Here is an 18,192-nt window from a genome sequence, read left to right on the forward strand (position 1 = left end):
ATGTGAAAGTGGCATGAACGTAAAGGAGGGCCAGGCCAGGCGTGTTTGGAAGCAATCAAATGCATTAAATGAAAAACTAAAATGTCAGAGATACAATATCCATGTGTATTTGCAGCCCCTCTTACCACTTTTTAGCCCTTGTAGTTTAGGTGTCATCTTGGGCCTGGGGTTTTACACTTCAGTATTTTGCCTTTTAGGTAGAGTGCGGAGCCTAAGTACATCACTTTGGTCATTGACACACTTGACAGCGCTGCACCTAAATGACAATTACCTTAGTCGCATTCCACCTGATATTGCCAAGCTTCATAATCTGGTTTACCTGGATCTGTCATCCAATAAACTCAGAAGTTTACCAGCAGAACTAGGAAACATGGTGTCTCTCAGGTGAGGAAGTAATACAGACGTGACTCACTATATAAAATTCTAAATTTAAGAAAATTAGGGATGTTACTCAATTGTAGGATTTCTGTGTGTTGTAACTATCAAATTATATAAACTGTCTAAGCATAGTGCTTGAGTTGGCCTACGTTATTCATTTCTTTTCCTTTCTTTAAATTTGGAGGGTCCTGAATTAGAGTGTGCTTGTATTACCAGTTTCCTTGACAAACTTGAGGTGGGGTGAGGTAAAATAGTAAGTCTCATTATCCGATGTGATAAGACTGATCAGAAATACTTGAAAAATGAAGTTTTGCTGATGAATACAACTGATAACATATCTCTATTATATGAGTCAAAGTATATTTGTATTTCATAATACAACTCCTTAAGGAAACCTTAAAACCCGATGAACAGGATTTATTTCTAATTTTTAGGGATTCTTTAAAAATTCCCTAAAGAAATCCTAAAAAAATTTTTACAGGAAATCTTAAGATCTTATCTAAATGTTTCCAATGATTATCTGTTGAGTAATAATTTTTAAAAACTGCCGTCACATGTTTAAACTTAAACATTGTTTTAAAATCTTGTTCTTCACTATCCTTTACTTGCTTTTTTTACTTTTGGTCGTCCACTAATGAGGGTGCTATTTTTTTCCTATAGTCTGCTCAAAATTTCACAGTCATAAAGTTAGATCTTATTTATGCTGTCCTGTTCTTGTCTGTACTATCTATGCTTTATTTTAATATTTATGTTTTGTGTCAGTAATTGTCGATCATAGTATTTTTTCATCTTTTCACATTTTCTTTTGTCTTCTTTAATATACTTCACCTGTTTCTTATTAATCTTTTTATTAATTTTTTGGTTTGTTTTCTTAGTATTTTGATATGATTAGAGTAGTATTCAGTTACTTAAGGTATAGGTGATTGGCTACTAATTACAGTTTATTCCTGAAGTTTGTGTAAAAATGTGTACTTTTTTCTATTGATTAGACGGGGTTCAAGGATATCTGTTGGTTAGATACTAAAGATATCTGTCACATTTGCATTTGACAGGCATTTTTGGTGAGAAAAAAGGGGGTAGATTTAGCCTGAGAATGATAATGCAGTTCCTACACCTCCAACTTTAATGTGAGCTAGAGAATGAGTAAATCACAGAAATAGAAACATTGTTAATAGTAGTGGCAATTACACATTTCATAGTAATTTTATATTGTACAGTGTTTTTGGATGAGCACATAGAAATGTGCCTTGAATATAAACAATCACTCAGAGTATGTTAGAAGGAGCGTTAATGGCAAATACAGATGTTAATAAAACTTAGTATATTAAACTAAATTTTTATTTTTTTAAAAAACAGGGAATTGCTTTTAAATAACAATCTGTTACGGGTTTTGCCTTATGAACTTGGTCGGCTCTTCCAGCTACAAACTCTAGGTTTGAAAGGTAAGTGACTTTTAAACAGTTTTCAGGTATTCTGATCCTTTGAAAGAGCATTTTGGTCTTTAAATTAAAAGTTAAGTTTTAGTATGATTTTGAGAATGTGACTACGTGTGCTTTCTCTTGAAAGAAAAGTAGTTCTTTATGTATCAAATTGAACTTGAAGATTTCAGTATGTGCCATCATTTTAACAAACTTGTAAGGGGAAAATTTTTTGGTTTTTATATCTTACCTTTAATTTTCTGTAAAACTGAAATTTCTTAGAAGAGATAATTTAAATTAACACTTAAAAAAAAAAGTGAATACTAGGCCGAGTGTGATGGCTCACGCCTGTAATCCCAACACTTAGGGAGGCCGAGGCGGGTGGATCACCTGAGGTCGGGAATTTGAGACCAGCCTGACCAACATGGAGAAACCTACTAAAGTCTCTACTAAAAATACAAAATTAGCTGGGTGTGGTGGTACATGCCTGTAATCCCAGCTACTTGGGAATCAGGAAAATCGCTTGAACCCAGGAGGCGGAGGTTGCGGGAAGCCAAGATCGCGCCATTGCGTTCCAACCTGGGCAACAAGAGCAAAACTTTGTCTCAAAAAAAAAAAAAGGAATTACTTTACATAATAATAGTCTAAACCTCAGCCAGAATGCCTCATGTTTAGCTTTTGACTAAATAAAATAGCATTGATGTGATTATAGGAGAGAAAACGTTATAATAGTAAAATTAGCTATACCTGTTAAGTAAATTATTCTGAGTAACGTGTTAATCCAAAATGCATGCTTCTCTGACTGTCTTTCTCAGTCAATTTGGGATGAAAGGCACACTCAATTCATAGAAACATTGAAATTTGTATAATTTTCTCTTATGGCGTAGCATATAAGAGTTTATGAATTAATAGGACCAAATACAAATATTCTGTATTAAACATTTTCTTCTGTGCTCATGAGGAATAAACATCAGTCAAAGCCTTGTAAAGTATACACTTTCATAGATTTTATTTTCCTTCTTAAAAGACTATTTCAGTTTCCATGATGATCTTCTGCCTGCATTTGCTTATGTCATATAATGGATCATTAAGAATGAAATTTGAATAAGAATAGAAAGAATGATGATATTATTGGTTGAAATAACATGTGATAATTAGGTTTCCTTATTCAGTTTCATAAATTAGACAATTATATGAATGGTTTGAATCTTGTGTTTATAGTTTCTCTGTAAGATTTTATTGATTTTTTAAAATCACATATGAAGTAGAGAGGGAGAATACTTATATCTAAAATATTTTCCTGAGGATTGAGGATTAACCCAAGACATTTGAAATTGTACTGTTGAGACATTTTGCCTCATTTTCTTTATGCTCAATCTCATTCTTACATAGTTGAGATAGCCATTCAGCTACAGTTGGAGTAGGGGACAAGTCTGTTCCTCACTAGCAGCTATTTTCTTCTTCCTGATATTGATAGAAAGCATATCAATGACAAATGAATAATTTACTTTTTTTTTTTTTGAGATGGAGTTTCACTTTTGTTGCCCAGGCTGGAGTGCAATGGCACGATCTCGGCTCGCCGCAACCTCCACCTCCCCGCAACCTCTGTCTCCCACATTCAAATGATTCTCCTGCCCCAGCCTCCCAAGTAACTGAGATTACAGGCATGCACCACCATGCCCGGCTAATTTTTTGTGTTTTTAGTGGAGACGGGGCTTTCTCCATGTTTGTCAGGCTGATCTCCAACTCTTGACCTTAGGTGGTCCGCCTACCTCGGTCTCCCAAAGTGCTGGGATTACAGGCGTGAGCCACCACGCCAGGCGAATAATTTACTGTTGAATCCAGTGGACTTACCCTTTGTATTAGAAACATTCCTGAAAAAGCAACTGTTAGTATTTCTTACTCTTTCATAACTCTGTTTCATATTATCTCAAGTACAAGCATGTTTCCAGAAAATTTGTACTAAGTATCAACTGGATGAGTAATTTTGAATATTATCTTCTTAGTCCTTCATTCAGTTTTTCTAGTTAAAATGATAGTTTTCCAAACAATTGTCTTTGACTGGCCTTCCATTCTAGTGGCCTTTTGTCTACTGATTTACATTCTTTGAAATCTGTCAAGTCAGACACCAGCTCTGCTTCACCAACTGTAACTTAGCTTTGTTTATGCCTGTGGATAAATTCTTTTTTATTAAATTTCAATTTGTTATATGGTAAGTACCTATACGTAGCCCTTTTCTAAACGAGAGTCTATTTAGTTTTTTGTCAGTGCCACTTTCCAAGGTGATCCAGGAAACCAGATCTCTTCCTTTTAAAAAGTTTAAGATGGTAGTAGCAGGAGTGGCTTTTGAAGCAATTTAAGGGATACAGTGTTGCTAAAGAATGGTAGTTTTATATTCTTAGGAAGGTAAAATTTGAAATAATTTCAAAGTCAGTCTTACTAACCATATTATGGCACTTTATGTCAAAAAAAAAAAATGGAATGGAACATTTGAAATAGCACTGTGATATAGTTAAAAGAAACAATGAGATTGAACTGCTTCCGAGACATTTTGTCTTGAAACTGGGAGATTTTTTTTTCTCTATTTCCTTTTCTTCCTTTGAAACTCAGATACTGAAATTTTAGTAATGATTTGGGTCATGCTGGCTCAACAAGCTAATTTTTAGAAATTTTATTTTGAGATTTGAGGAGAGTGTGGAGAGTAGGTTATTTGAGGAATTAGGATAAGAAGGCCAATTTTAAAACCATAGACACAGACATGGCCAATCTAGTAAGTTGGAAGTGTTCTGTGAAGTCACTTAGAAAAATAAAAATGTATTAATTTTATGAAGAAAAGGCATAAGTAAAAGCAACTCTCATACAGTTATTGTAAAAGAATTTAGAATTCATGTCCTAAGGTGTAAGGCAATACTTTATCAGACATGTGGGCCAACAAGTTATCCTTGAGCAATAAAAATTGATGTCCCAGGTCATAAAAATATGTAGGACCTCACTAATTTTGAAAATTTCTAGCTTTCTTCCAAGAATTATTTGGTCCGTTTATGGACCATGTCAGTGGAAGACTTACTTTGTAAATTTGTTTTATTCTTGAAGTATAATATAAAAGAGTAATTAACATACATTTTAAAGAAAATAATTAAATGAATAGCTGTTCTCCTATTAGCCAATATTTTAAATACCTTTTTTTAAAAAATGCACTGGGAAAATATAATTGTCATTTATATAGGAGACAAAATACTTATTTTTGTGTTGTATGTGAGCTTCTGAAAATCAATAAGAAAAAGAACAGTCTAGTAGGGAACATATTAATAGTTCATACCAGATGATATACAAAGAGGTCTAAAATTGGACCTGATCAGCCTTATGCATAATAATAGTACAGATTGAAATTATATTCAATTACTATTTTTCACCTATCAGATTGGAAGGATTCAAAAAATTTGACAAAATAGCCCTATTGGTGAGATTATGGGGAAATAGCCACAATCATACCTTGTCATTATAGATACCGTATACCTTTTATGTTTCCTGCATTTTCTTTCACGATTACGTCTTTCTCCCAGATGTTACTGCTATCCTGAATTTAGGTATTGGGGTTATGTATGCATCTGTTAAAGGTGTTTTAACCTTTTTATGAATGGAATCCTACTGAATGTAATTTTCCATGACTTGTTTTGTTTTTTGTTTTGCTTTTTTTTTGAGATGGAGTCTCACTGTGTTGCCCAGGCTGGAGTGCAGTGGTGTGACCTTGGCTCACTGCAAGCTCCACCTCCTGGATTCACACCATTCTCCTGCCTCAGCCTCCCGAGTAGCTGAGACAACAGGCACCTGCCACCACGCCCGGCTAATTTTTTTGTATTTTTAGTAGAGACGGGGTTTCACCATGTTAACCAGGATGGTCTCAATCTCCTGACCTCATGATCCATCTTGGCCTCCCAAAGTGCTAGGATCACAGGCGTGAGCCACCATACCCGGCCTATGACTTGGTTTTTATTCAGCATTATGTTTTTATGATTCAGCCATGTTGATGCATACATCTAATGACAATTGATTGTTTTACTGCTGTATTGTATTCTGATACATGAATATGCTATAATTCATTCATTCTGCTGTAGATATTTAGGTTGCTTCCATTTTTGTTTTTGGCTACTATAAGTAGTACAGCCATGAACATTCTCATACATGTCTTCTGATATACTTCATAGGAGTGGAATTGGGATGTAGAGGTCTGTACATCCTTAGGTTTTTTAGGCAGTGCCATAATGTTTTGCAAAGTAGTTGTACTAAAAGATACTACTTAAAATTATACAGTTTTCATTTTCAGTCTTTTCTCCAACATTTGATATTGTCAGATTTTAAAGTTTTGCCAGTTATTGAGTATGAAATAGTTTCTAACTGTTCTCTTAATTGACATTTTCCTAATTGCTGATAAGATTTTGCATTTTTTCATGTGTCTGTTGGCCATTATATTTCTTTGAAATTACTATTGATGTTTTTGCCTATTTTCTATTCGGTGGTTTCTTACTGAATTGGGGGAGTTCTTTTTTCTGTTTTGCATTATAAGTGTGTTCTCCCACTCCGTGGCTTTTGCTTTTGTTTTCTTGTATCTTTTTAATGAATATATATATATATATATATATTAGACAGAGTCTCGCTCTGTTACCCAGGCTGGAGTGCAGTGGCACAATCTCGGCCACTGCAACCTCTACCCCCCGGGTTCAAGCATTTCTTCTACCTCAGCTTCCCAAGTAGCTGGGATTTACAGGCGTGCATCACTATGCCTGGCTAATTTTTGTATTTTTAGTAGAGACGGGGTTTCACCATACTGGCCAGGCTAGTCTCGAACTCCTGACCTCAGGTGATCCTCCCACCTCAGCCTCCCAAAGTGCTGGGATTACAGGTGTGAGCCACCATGCCCGGCCAGATTTGATATTTTTAATGTAGTTGAGTTTTAAAATCTTTTCTCTTGTATTTAGTTCATTTGTGTCTTGTTAATAACAGAAATCTTGCCCTTCCCAAATCAGAAATATATTCTCTTGTAAAAGTTTTGAGGTTTTGCTCTTTGCAGTTAATTCTTTAATTCATTTGTAATTGATTTTTTTTTTTTTTGTGGGGGACAAAGTCTTGCTCTGTTGCCCGGGCTGGAGTACAATGGTGCAATCTCTGCTCACTACAACCTCTGCCTCCTGGGTTCAAGCAATTCTCCTGCCTCAGCCTCTCGAGTAGCTGGGATTACAGGCTCTCGCCACCACACCCAGCTAGTTTTTGTATTTTTAGTAGAGACAGGGTTTCACCATCTTGGTCAGGCTGGTCTTGAACTCCTGACCTTAGGTGATCTACCTGCCTCAGCCTCCCAAAGTATTGAAATTACAGATGTGAGCCACTGTGCATGGCTCTTGTAATTGATTTTTTTTTTTTTTTTTTGAGAAAAGCCGGCATAAAACACTTTTATTGCAATAATAAAACTTGAGACTCATATATGGTGCTGGGGGGAGGGGGCAGCAACGATTTCTCTCACCAAATCACTACACAGGACAGCAAAGGGGTGAGAAGGGGCTGAGGGAGGAAAAGCCAGGAAACTCTGAGATCAGCAGAGGGAGCCAAGCATCAAAAAACAGGAGATGCTGAAGCTGCGATGACCAGCATCATTTTCTTAAGAGAACATTCAAAGATTTGTCATGATGGCTGGGCTTTCACTGGGTGTTAAGTCTACAAACAGCACCTTCAATTGAAACTGTCAATTAAAGTTCTTAAGATTTAGGAAGTGGTGGAGCTTGGAAAGTTATGAGATTACAAAATTCCTGAAAGTCCATTAGAAAAACCACAGGATGAAAAAAAATAAAAACAAAAAAAATAAGCCAGGCCACAAAGAAGGCTTCAGAGGTCCCTGCTGGCCCAGGGACAGATACCTGTAGTGTCCAGCATCGCAGTGAACATGATCTGCTTTCAAAGGCAGAGGGTTTAAGGGGAGGATGGGGAGGGAATGGTGGAGGCAAAGGCTCTGCCCATTCCCACCTCAGTTTTAGGTAGGGCTTTTAATTTAACCCAAGGACATCTCTCAACTTGGAGAATAATTCAGTCCTCAACAGCGCCTCAAATCTGCTATGGCTTTGCAGGGCAGCAGCAAGAATGTTTAATATATAATAGATAAAAATTTCATCCAAAAAATTAAAATAAAATATTCTTGCAACCCCCACCCAACACCAATTCCTATTCTAACGTTAACCTATCACTTGTGCTGTTAATACTTGACCATGTACTTAACTGGAAACCTATATCCAAAAGACTGAAACTGAATCTTCACCCCAAAATGAAAACAAAATAAAATGAATAACTTGAGGTTTATGGCATATAGTTTAGGTAAACACACATACGAGGAGAAAGGGGAAGAGGAAACGGAGGTGTCAGAAGCAAAGCTGAGTGACAGAACACATTCAGTCAGGGCAGATGTCTATACAGAGTGGAGTGGAACACCAGGAAAAGCTCCACATGGATTCATGTGCACACGTCTGGAGGCACCAGATCCCTCCATGGCAGATCCAAGAACAGGGAGCTAACGGAGGAGGCCATTCCTGTCATTCCAGTTTTAGAAGCTCCACATCGAAGACGAGAGTGGCATGTGGTGGGATGATGCCTGGGTGCCCAGTGGCACCATAGGCATAATCTGGAGATATAGTCAGTTTGGCTCTCTGACCCACACTCACCTGGGCAACCCCTTTTTCCCAGCCTCGGATCACCTCCTCCTTGCCTAGCATAAACTTAAAGGGCTTGTTTCTGTCCCGGGAGGAATCAAATTTCTTTCCATCTTCAAGCATCCCGGTGTAGTGCACCACGCAGGTCTGGCCGCGCTTCGGGAAGGTGCGCCCGTCTCCTGGGGAGATGGTTTCCACCTGCACTCCCATGGCGGCGGCGGACGCTCAGCGGGCGGGCAGCGCGACGGGCGGCGTGGACCGACAGCGACCTGGCAGCGGTTCCACAGCTCTGCCTAGTCCCTCGGCTCGTCGCCTGCGCACGCGCACGCCCCCTCACTGATTTTTAAATATAGTATTGAGGGGTCTAATTTAGGGAGGAATTTAATTTTGTTTTTTTCCCTTTGAGTAACCAGTTGTCTCAACATCATTAGTGAATAGTTTTTCCTTTTCTCATTGACCAGTAAAGTCACTTCTCTTATATATTAACTATGTCTAGGTCTATTTTGGGAATTTCTATTCCTTTCCAGTAATCAGTTTGTCTAACCTTATACCAATTAGCATATTGTCTTATTATGGCCTTATATTAAAACTTGGTATTTGGTTTTGAAAGTCCCCTCACATTTTTCTTTAGCAGTGTCTTGACAATTTGGGCACCATGGCTCTTCCTCATACATAAGAAACAGCTTGTTAAATGTCATGAAAAACTCTGAACTCTGGAATTGCATTGACTGACTGGATCAATTTAGGAAGAATTGACATCTTAATTATATTGAATCATCCTATTCATGAATTTGGGCTCTTTGTCCATTTATTTAATATCTTCTAGTAAAATTTTACAGCTTTCTATACCAATCAAGTACATCTGTTAAACTTATTTCTAGGTACTTTATACTTTTTTTGTTTTTATTGTAAACCACAACTGTCTTTTTTACTTTTTTTTTTTTTTTTTTTGCGACGGAGTTTCACTCTGTTACCCAGGCTGGAGTGCAGTGGCGTAATCTTGGCTCACTGCAACCACTGCCTCCCGGGTTCAAACGAATCTCCCGCCTCAGCTTCCTGAGTAGCTGGGATTATAGGCTCTTGCCACTACACCCAGGTAATTTTTGTGTTTTTAGTAGAGACAGGGTTTCACCATGTTGGCCAGACTGGTCTCAAATTCCTGACGTCAAGTGATCCACCCTCCTTTGCCTCCCAAAGTGCTGGGATTACAGGTATGAGCCACGGTACCTGGCCAACTGTTTTATTTTTTAAGGTTTTTCTTTCTCTTTTTTTCTTTTCTTGCCCATTTCCTATTTGCTGTTGGACATAGAAATACAATTGGTTTTTTATTTGTTTTAAAATTAATCTTATAGTAAGCCTTCTTGGCTAAAATCTCATTCTTCTAAAAACTTACCTGCAAATTTTTTGGAGTTTTACATTCAGTAATCATTTCATCTGAAATAATGCTTTGTTGTTGTTTTTTTCTTTTCCAATTCTTACATATTTAATTTCTTTTTTCTTATTTTAATGCACTGACTGTAGGATAATTCATATGATGTTGAGTAGAAGCATTAATACTGGACGTACTTCTGTTGTTTCCAGTTTTAAAGGGAATGCTTCAGTATATGTTGGTGGCAACTATGCATTGTTTGGTTCTGGAAGTTGAGATAAATGTGTACCTATACTGGATTATACTTTCGAATATAAGCATTTAAGGCTACAGCTTTGCTTGTTTGGCTACTTTTTTGTTGCATACGCTGTTTTGATATGAAGTATTACATTACTGTTTTGGTCTAAGTATTTTTAATATGGGTTATCATATCTTTCTTGACTTGTCGGTTATTTAAAATATTATTTAAAATTTCCATGCATCTGATTTTAAATTTAGTTATTTTTATTGTTAGCTTTAAAACTTAATTGCATTATAGGCTAATGAACCAGTTCTGTGACATTTGTTGATTCTTGCCCTATGGCATAGTGTATGATTGGTTTTTGTAAATGCTTAACCTGTATCTGAAAAGAATTTTTTTTCTCTACTTTTTCTAGAGTAGAGGATTCTCTACTCTAATCGTCTTGGGCACAGGATTTATTTATTTGTCCATTAGTTCAATTTGTAAGTTGTATTTCTCAGATTTCCTATGTCTTTAGAAATTTTTGACTTTTGGCTTTTTCAGTATTTTTGTTAAAATCTCCATTAAAATGAAATTGTTTATTATGTACTTCAGTCAGTTTTTGCTTTACATATCTTGGGTTTATTTTATTAGGTAGTACCGACTTAATATTATTATAATCTTATGGTGATAATGTCTTTTGGTTAATTGAACCCAATACTAGGTACTGAGCTTCTTCCTTATTAGGATTTTGTCTTATAGTCTGTATTTCTAATATAGCTATGCCAATTTTCTTTTGGTAAATGTTTGTCTAGTATATCTTATCCATTTACTTTCAACCTTTTGTGTGCTTACTTTTAGGTATAGCTCTTATAAGTAGTAGTATATAGCTGGACTTTGTTTTTAATCCATTCTACTCTTTGTTTTTAATATGGGTTCAGACCAGTTGCCTTACATAAAATTATTGATATTTTTGTTATTGCTGTCCTACCTTTTGATTTCACTGTGTGTAATTTTTTTCTGCTTCCTCGCCCTTCTAAAAGTAGGGTTTTTTTTCCATATTTTTCCTTCTGTTTACTTTCTCTTTGTTTGAAATTGCTCTATTCTGTTTCTAGACTCCTTGTGTTTATTCTTGAGATAGTGCCTTGAATATATTTTTTAAAAGATTAATTTTAAAGTAACTTTAAAAATTGACCTGCTATTTATATATAGTGAAATTCTTACCTCTTTGGTAAGAATTGGTGTATAGTTCAGTGAATGTTGACAGACATGTAGTTGTATAACCAGCACCACAGTCAAGAACAGTTCCATCACTCTCCAAAATTCATTTATGCCTACTGAAGTCAATGCCTTCTTCTCTCAGCCCTTGACAACTACTTTTCCAGAATGTCATATATTGGAACATACAGTATGTCGCCTTTTAAGTCTGGATTCTTTGGTTTAGCATAATGTGTTTGAGGTTCATTCATGTTGTGTGTATAAAACCTGTGGCACATCCATATAATGGAATATTGCTTAACAGTAGAAATGAAGGAAAATGTGCTTTTTTGAAATTTTTCAGTTTTGGATTTTACCTTTAGGTTGATGGTTTGTTTTAATTTCTATGTGTGGCACAAAGTTTATTCTTTTGCATATACATATCTAGTTATTATAGTATTATTTGTTGAAAAGATTAAACTTTCTACAGGGAATTTTCCTTGCAACTTTGTCAAAATTAAGTTGTCCAAATATGTGTGGATCTACTGCTAAACACACTATTCTGTCCCATTGTTCTATGCTAATACCAAAATGTTTAATTGTAGCTCTATGATCAGCTATGATACAGGGATTATGAGTTTCCAAACTTTGTTCATAGTTTTCAAAGTTGCATTGACATTTGCAGATGCTTTGCATTTTCATATACATTTTAGAATGAACTTATGATTTGTACAAAATATCATGCTGGAATTTGTCAGGGGATTATGTTGAATATACAGATCAGTTTGCGGATAATCAATAGCTTAATCTTGAGACTTAATATTGAGTCTTTCACTCCAGTATAGCTCTTCATTTACACAGATCTTTGCTTTATATTCTTATAAAGTTTTGCAGTTTTCAGGGTATAGATCTTGTAAATATTTTGCTAGATTTATATCTACTTACTTGATTTTTTATGCTATTGCAAATGGTACTGCTTTTTAAATTTTCAGTTATTCATTGTATAGAATTAAATACAAATGATTTTTAGTTGTATTGGCCTTGTCTCTTGTGAAGTTTGTAAATTTACTTTTTCTTGGAGCTTTTTACCAACTCTTGATCTGTGAACACAGAGTTTCATTTCTTCCTTTCTGATACATATTTTTAATTTCATTTTTCTTGCTTTATCACATTGGCTAGGACCTCTAGTACTATATTGACTAGAATTGACAATAGTGCATATCCTTACCTTGTTCTTGATTTTAGGGGGAATGCATTATCTTTCACCATTAATATTAACTGTAGGTTTCTGGTAGATATCCTTTCAGGATAAATAATATTTCCTTCTGGCTGGGTGTAGTGGCTCATGCCTATAATCCCAGCACTTTGGAAGGCCAAGGTGGGTGGATCACAAGGTCAGGAGATTGAGACCATCCTGGCTAACACGATGAAACCCTGTCTCTACTAAAAATATAAAAATAAAAGAAAAAGTTAGCCAGGCGTGGTGGTGGGCACCTGTAGTCCCAGCCACTCAGGAGACTGAGGCAGGAGGATGGCATGAACTCAGGAGGCAGAGCTTGCAGTGAGCCTAGATTGCGCCACTGCACTCCAGTCTGGGAGACAGAGCGAGACAACATCTCATTAAAAAAAAAAAAATTTTCCTTTCGTTTTACTGTCTTTATGGCTGTCCCTTCATTGTTAATATTTATAATTTGTGTCTTTTCATTCTGTCAAAGAGAATTTTATCAATTTTATTGCCTCTTTTTTAGAGTGTGCCACCTTTTGAATTTGGCAATTTTTTAAAAAATTTTTATTGATTTCTGCTCTTAGTTTCTTCTGCTTGCTTTGGGTTTCATTTGTTCTTACCATTGAATTTAGAACCTTTTGTTTCTAATATCAGCATTTCAAGCTGTAAGTTTCCCTCTAAAAAATGATTTTTCCGTATCCTACAAATGTTGATAATGTCATGTTTTCATTTTAACTCAAAACATTTAATTATACTTTTATTTTTTGAGACTGGGTCTCAGTCTGTCACCCAGGCTAGAGTGCAGTGGTCTTATCATAGCTCACTGTAGCCTCTAACTCCTGCACCCAAGCAATCCTGTTAAGCCTCGTGAGTAGCTGAGACTATAGGTGCACACCACTATGCCCAATTAAATAAATTTTTTTGTTTGTAGAGATGAGGTCTCACCATGTTGCCTAGGCTGGTCTTGAACTCTTGGTCTCATGGAGTTCTCCCACTTTGGCCTCCCAAAGCACTGGGATTACAGGTGTGAACCACCATGCCCAGACCAAGTAAAACATTAAAAAAATCTCCTTGTGACATCCTTTTTGGCTCATGGATTATTTAGAAGTGTGATGTTTAATTTCAGAATATTTAGGAGCTTTCTGAGTATTTGTCTGTTGGTAACTACTTTTATTTTGTTCGACCATGATTGTATGTTTTGTATGATTTTATTTTCTTTTTAATCTGTTACAGTTTGTTTTCTGGCCCAGAATATGATCTCACTTGGTGAATGTTCATGTGCATTTGGAAAGAATGCTTATTTTCAGTTTGTGAGTGGAGTATTATGTAAATAATAGGCCAAGTTGGTTGATCGTGTTCTGTTCTTCATCCTTACTAATTTTTTTGTGTGCTTTTTTCTGTCAGTAACCATAGGAGTGTTTGAAGTCTCAATTACAATTCGTGTAACTCTTTGGAGATATTATTTTATTGTATTCTAGCTCCTGTAATCGCTGTTGACACTTGTCATTCTCCTGTTTATTCTTGTGATATGATTGGTTCTTTCAACAAATCTCATTGTTTTTGTTTTTTGTTTTCTTTTTTTGAGGTGGAGTCTTGCTCTGTCGCCCAGGCTGGAGTGCAGTGACGCAATCTCGGCTTACTGCAAGCTCTGCCTCCTGGGTTCACACCATTCTCCTGCCTCAGCCTCCTAAGTAGCTGGGACTACAGGCGCCTGCCACCATGCCCGGCTAATTTTTTGTGTTTTTAGTAGAGATGGGGTTTCACCGTGTTAGCCAGAATGGTTTCGATCTCCTGACCTCATGATCCGCCCGCCTCAGCCTCCCAAAGTGCTGGGATTACAGGCGTGCGCCACTGCGCCCAGCCACAGCCCATCTCGTTTTAAAGTCTTCTGTTTGTCATTTTCTAGTTTGCACGATAATCTATTTTTAAATGAAATCCTTTCATAAACTTCTGTGTATATATTGTGCATCTTATATCAGTTCATTTATTTAAAAACTGGTTTTTGAAAATTTGCAGCCTTTCCTCTTCAGATACTGCCTTTTCTCACTTCTCTCTGTAATCTCTCTTTCTGGCTAGAAGTTAACTGTTTATTGTTTGCTGCAGGTGTTGATGCAGTGGTAAGGTGTGGAGGGAGAGAAAGTGCCATATAGTCCTGTAATTGGGTCTGCCTTAGTGAGCCAGAGTTGACTATTTTCTTACTTGAGGTCAAAGGCTAGAGAGGGCATTTGTCTTACTCTTGGTCTGTTAAGCTTTGGGAAAACTTAGATTCTGGTAAAATAGTTTCCTTTGAATGTAGTACTTATTAAGGAGAACATTACTTTCTCCTGTCCCCTTTTGGAAGAATGAGGAGATTTTTCTCCAGTCTTTATAGTGAGAGCCTGGTAAGACTTCTGGAAGTAAAATTTAGGAAAGTGTGGGAATGCCCTAAGACTAGGCTGGAGTTTTTAACTCTCAAGCTAATCTACATGGAGCCTCCAGCAATTTGTCAGTTACATCTACTTGGAGCCTCCAGCATTTTGTCAGTTACAGTTTAAAGTGTTCTAGTTCTAGCTGTGGACTTCTGCTGCCAGTAATTTGTGATTCTCTGTATTTGCTTTGTTGTGTTTGGGACAGCAGTTTGTCCTGTAACCTCAATTGTGAGGACAGGAGTGACAGCTTTTAAAATCTTTATATGTTGGATCAGAACTTAAGTCTTGTTCTTCTTTCTAGAACTCCAATTTCATATCTTATTCTAACTTCCATATCTTTTACTGTCTTATGTTTTCTATCTTTGTGACTCTTAGTGATACATTTTGGATAATGTTCTTTGAATCTGTTTTTCTTAATGACTGATTTTCTTTTCAGCTGTGTCTAATCTACTGCCTAACTCATTCATCAAGAGTACTTGGAGTTATAATTACATTCAGTAAAATATCCACATATTTAAAATCCAGCTTCACTAATTTTGACAAAGGTATACACCTTAATAGCCAGCACCTAAATCAAGATGTGGAGTATTTCCATCACCCTAGGAAGTTCCCTTTTCCCACTTGCAAGTCAATTAGGAACTACCAACCAGACTTCCAAAGTATTCATACCGTTTACCAGTAATTGACTTGAAGTAGAAGAATTCAAGGTATTCTGCATTCTTTGTAACATTTGGTTGGTCATTTAAAAAGTTGTTTAGGCCAGACACAGTGGCTCATACCTGTAATCCCAGCTCTTTGGGAGGCCAAGGCGGGCGGATCAGTTGAGGCCAGGAATTCAAGAGCAGCCTGGCCAACATGATGAAACCCTGTCTCTACTAAAAATACAAAAATTAGTGGACGTGATGGTGGGCGCTTGTAGTCCCCAGCTGCCTGGGAGGCTGAGGCTTGAGAATCCCTTGAACCTGGAAGCTGGAGGTTGCAGTAAGCCCAGATTGTGCCAGTGCACTCCAGCCTGGGCAACAGAGTGAGACTGTCTCAAAAAAATTTGTAGCTGTGCTGGTGGGTATGTGTTGCATTGAAGATTTGGTTGATTTGTTATTTAACAGAACCTTCAATTTTGGAAGTTCTGTGGTTTTTATTTTTTCAAATGTGAATGCTAGACTGTTGTTTCTTGCTTGTCTTAATGAATACCTCCTTTATTTCTTAAGGGACTATAGTCTGTTACCAATAGTGTGTTCTTTGATATATGATAAATCTGTACTCTTGGTACTCACACGTTCCTAATTACTATTATAACAAAATTGGTTTCTTGTCACATGTCACTAACATATCTTGGTAACACATTTTCTTCTTGAAATATATTTCTTTTTCCTATACGTGATATAAATATTCTAAGAAGACCCGTTCTTCTTTAAGATATCACTCATTCTTTCTTCTATAGGGCTGTCTTTGAGTTTGTCTGTGGTCTTAAAAGATAAATGCAGGTTTTTGAAGATTAACGTAGAACCTATAGGATTACTTCAAGGTGCCAGGTTGGGATATTACTTCAGAACTAAGATTAATATATATGCTTTTATGTATATGTGTATGTATGTTTTGGACAAGCCCAAATTTTAGAGTTTAAAGATTTTGAAGTTTTTCTTTATGACTGTTTTAAAGAGAATATTTATTTACACATATATTTCTAAAATGTATGTAATAGATTAAATACAGTAGAATTCAACTTAAGAAATTAGTATTTTATTTTGTAGTATACATTTCTGTCTTGCCTTGCAGTTATGTTTTACAGGTTTTATTTTTGTCTTCTGCTTTAGGCAATCCTTTATCACAGGATATTCTCAACTTATACCAGGACCCAGATGGAACCCGAAAGCTACTGAACTTCATGCTTGACAATCTCGCAGGTAACTGTTAGTGACAGAGCTGTAAAATAAATTCTACAGATATTATTAACCAGCTAATATATGTTGCTCAAGAGCATCTGACTGTTTTTTTATAATTGCTTGTGGGTTTGGAGTTCCTTCCATTGTGTATCCTATGTTAGTGGAACATTCTTCTTTTCATATACTGAATGTTTCCTATTTACCAAGCAATATGTTAGATTAGTTGCATTATTTTGTTTAAGAACCTAGGACATAGGAACTTTAACTCACAGTTTAGAGATGCAAATTTTGCGATTCAGAGACTAAAGTAATTTATTTATACATAGCTAATCAGTGCCAGAGCTGTGAATCTAAGATTATCTTGCTCTTAATCACAAAAATACACAGTTATTAGTTGTTTGAATTTGATGCAAATTACTTGGAACCCACACATTTTACACATTTTTAATGAATGAAATGACTGGTTTGATTCACCACACATTTGTGGAAATTTTGCAACCAGGTTTTAAATTAAGAACACCAGGTTTATTTAAATACAATTTAAAGTCGTTGTATTCCAAATGGAAATTTTCTTCTTTAAGAAGACCAGGCTGGACGTGGTGGCTCACACCTGTAATCCCAGCACTTTGTGTGGCCAAGGAAGGCGGATCACCTGAGGTCAGGAGTTGGAGACCAACCTGGCCAACATGGTGAAACCATGGTGAAACGTCTCTACTAAAAATACAAAAATTAGCCAGGCATGGTGGTGTGTACCTGTAATTCAAGCTACTCCAGAGGCTGAGACAGGAGAATCTCTTGAACCTGGGAAGCAGAGGCTGCAGTGAGCTGAGATCATGCTACTGCACTCCAGCCTTGGTGACAGAGCGAGACTGTCTCAAAAAATACATATATTTAAAAACAAAGAAGACTATTAGGTATTTGATTTAAAACTGTTTTGTTTTTGTTTTTGCTTAAGCTCTGAAAATACGGGTAAAAGTATGGAGATACTACTATATACAAATATTTTTCTTAGCATGATGTCTTTCTATAAAATACAGAATTCTGAAACAGCTAGAGAAATCGTAAGTTCCAGCATAGTGGCCACCATCACATGTTCGCTATATTCTTTTAAAATTCTCTTCATCATAAGACACCCTTCTTCCCCACTCCTTCACATAAAGTAAGGTTTATAATATGGTAAAACTAAATTAATATTATCTGAAAAGTTTATGGCTAAAAAGATTAAAAGGTGATCAGTAGAAATGAGCAAATTTATTATAGAAGCCTTCTTAGTAAATAATTAGGAATATGTAGCAATTTAATTAAGCTGTATATATAGCATACGTATGCTGTTTCTAACTTACTTTAAAATTAAATATCTCGGCCGAGCGTGGTGGCTTACATCTGTAATCCCAGCACTTTG

At 36.2% G+C, this 18,192-nt stretch overlaps 1 protein-coding gene and 1 pseudogene across 6 annotated transcripts in view; one reads left to right on the top strand and one right to left on the bottom strand.

The window, feature by feature from the left end:
• CNOT6L (CCR4-NOT transcription complex subunit 6 like) overlaps positions 1-18,192 on the top strand; it is a 102,425-nt gene that overhangs the window by 43,391 nt on the left and 40,842 nt on the right. For all 5 annotated transcript variants that reach the window (XM_030915578.1, XM_030915575.1, XM_030915587.1 and 2 more), the window contains exons 3-5: positions 198-384; positions 1,735-1,820; positions 16,722-16,811. In XM_030915578.1, coding sequence (XP_030771438.1) covers positions 198-384; positions 1,735-1,820; positions 16,722-16,811 — 363 coding nt within the window. The remainder of the gene's footprint in view (positions 1-197; positions 385-1,734; positions 1,821-16,721; positions 16,812-18,192) is intronic.
• LOC104679095 lies at positions 7,203-8,819 on the bottom strand (annotated as a pseudogene). Its single transcript, XR_750271.2, has one exon. The product of XR_750271.2 is annotated as a peptidyl-prolyl cis-trans isomerase FKBP1A pseudogene (transcript).

The sequence above is a fragment of the Rhinopithecus roxellana genome, chromosome 2 (assembly GCF_007565055.1).
Source record: "Rhinopithecus roxellana isolate Shanxi Qingling chromosome 2, ASM756505v1, whole genome shotgun sequence".
Lineage (NCBI taxonomy): Eukaryota > Metazoa > Chordata > Mammalia > Primates > Cercopithecidae > Rhinopithecus > Rhinopithecus roxellana.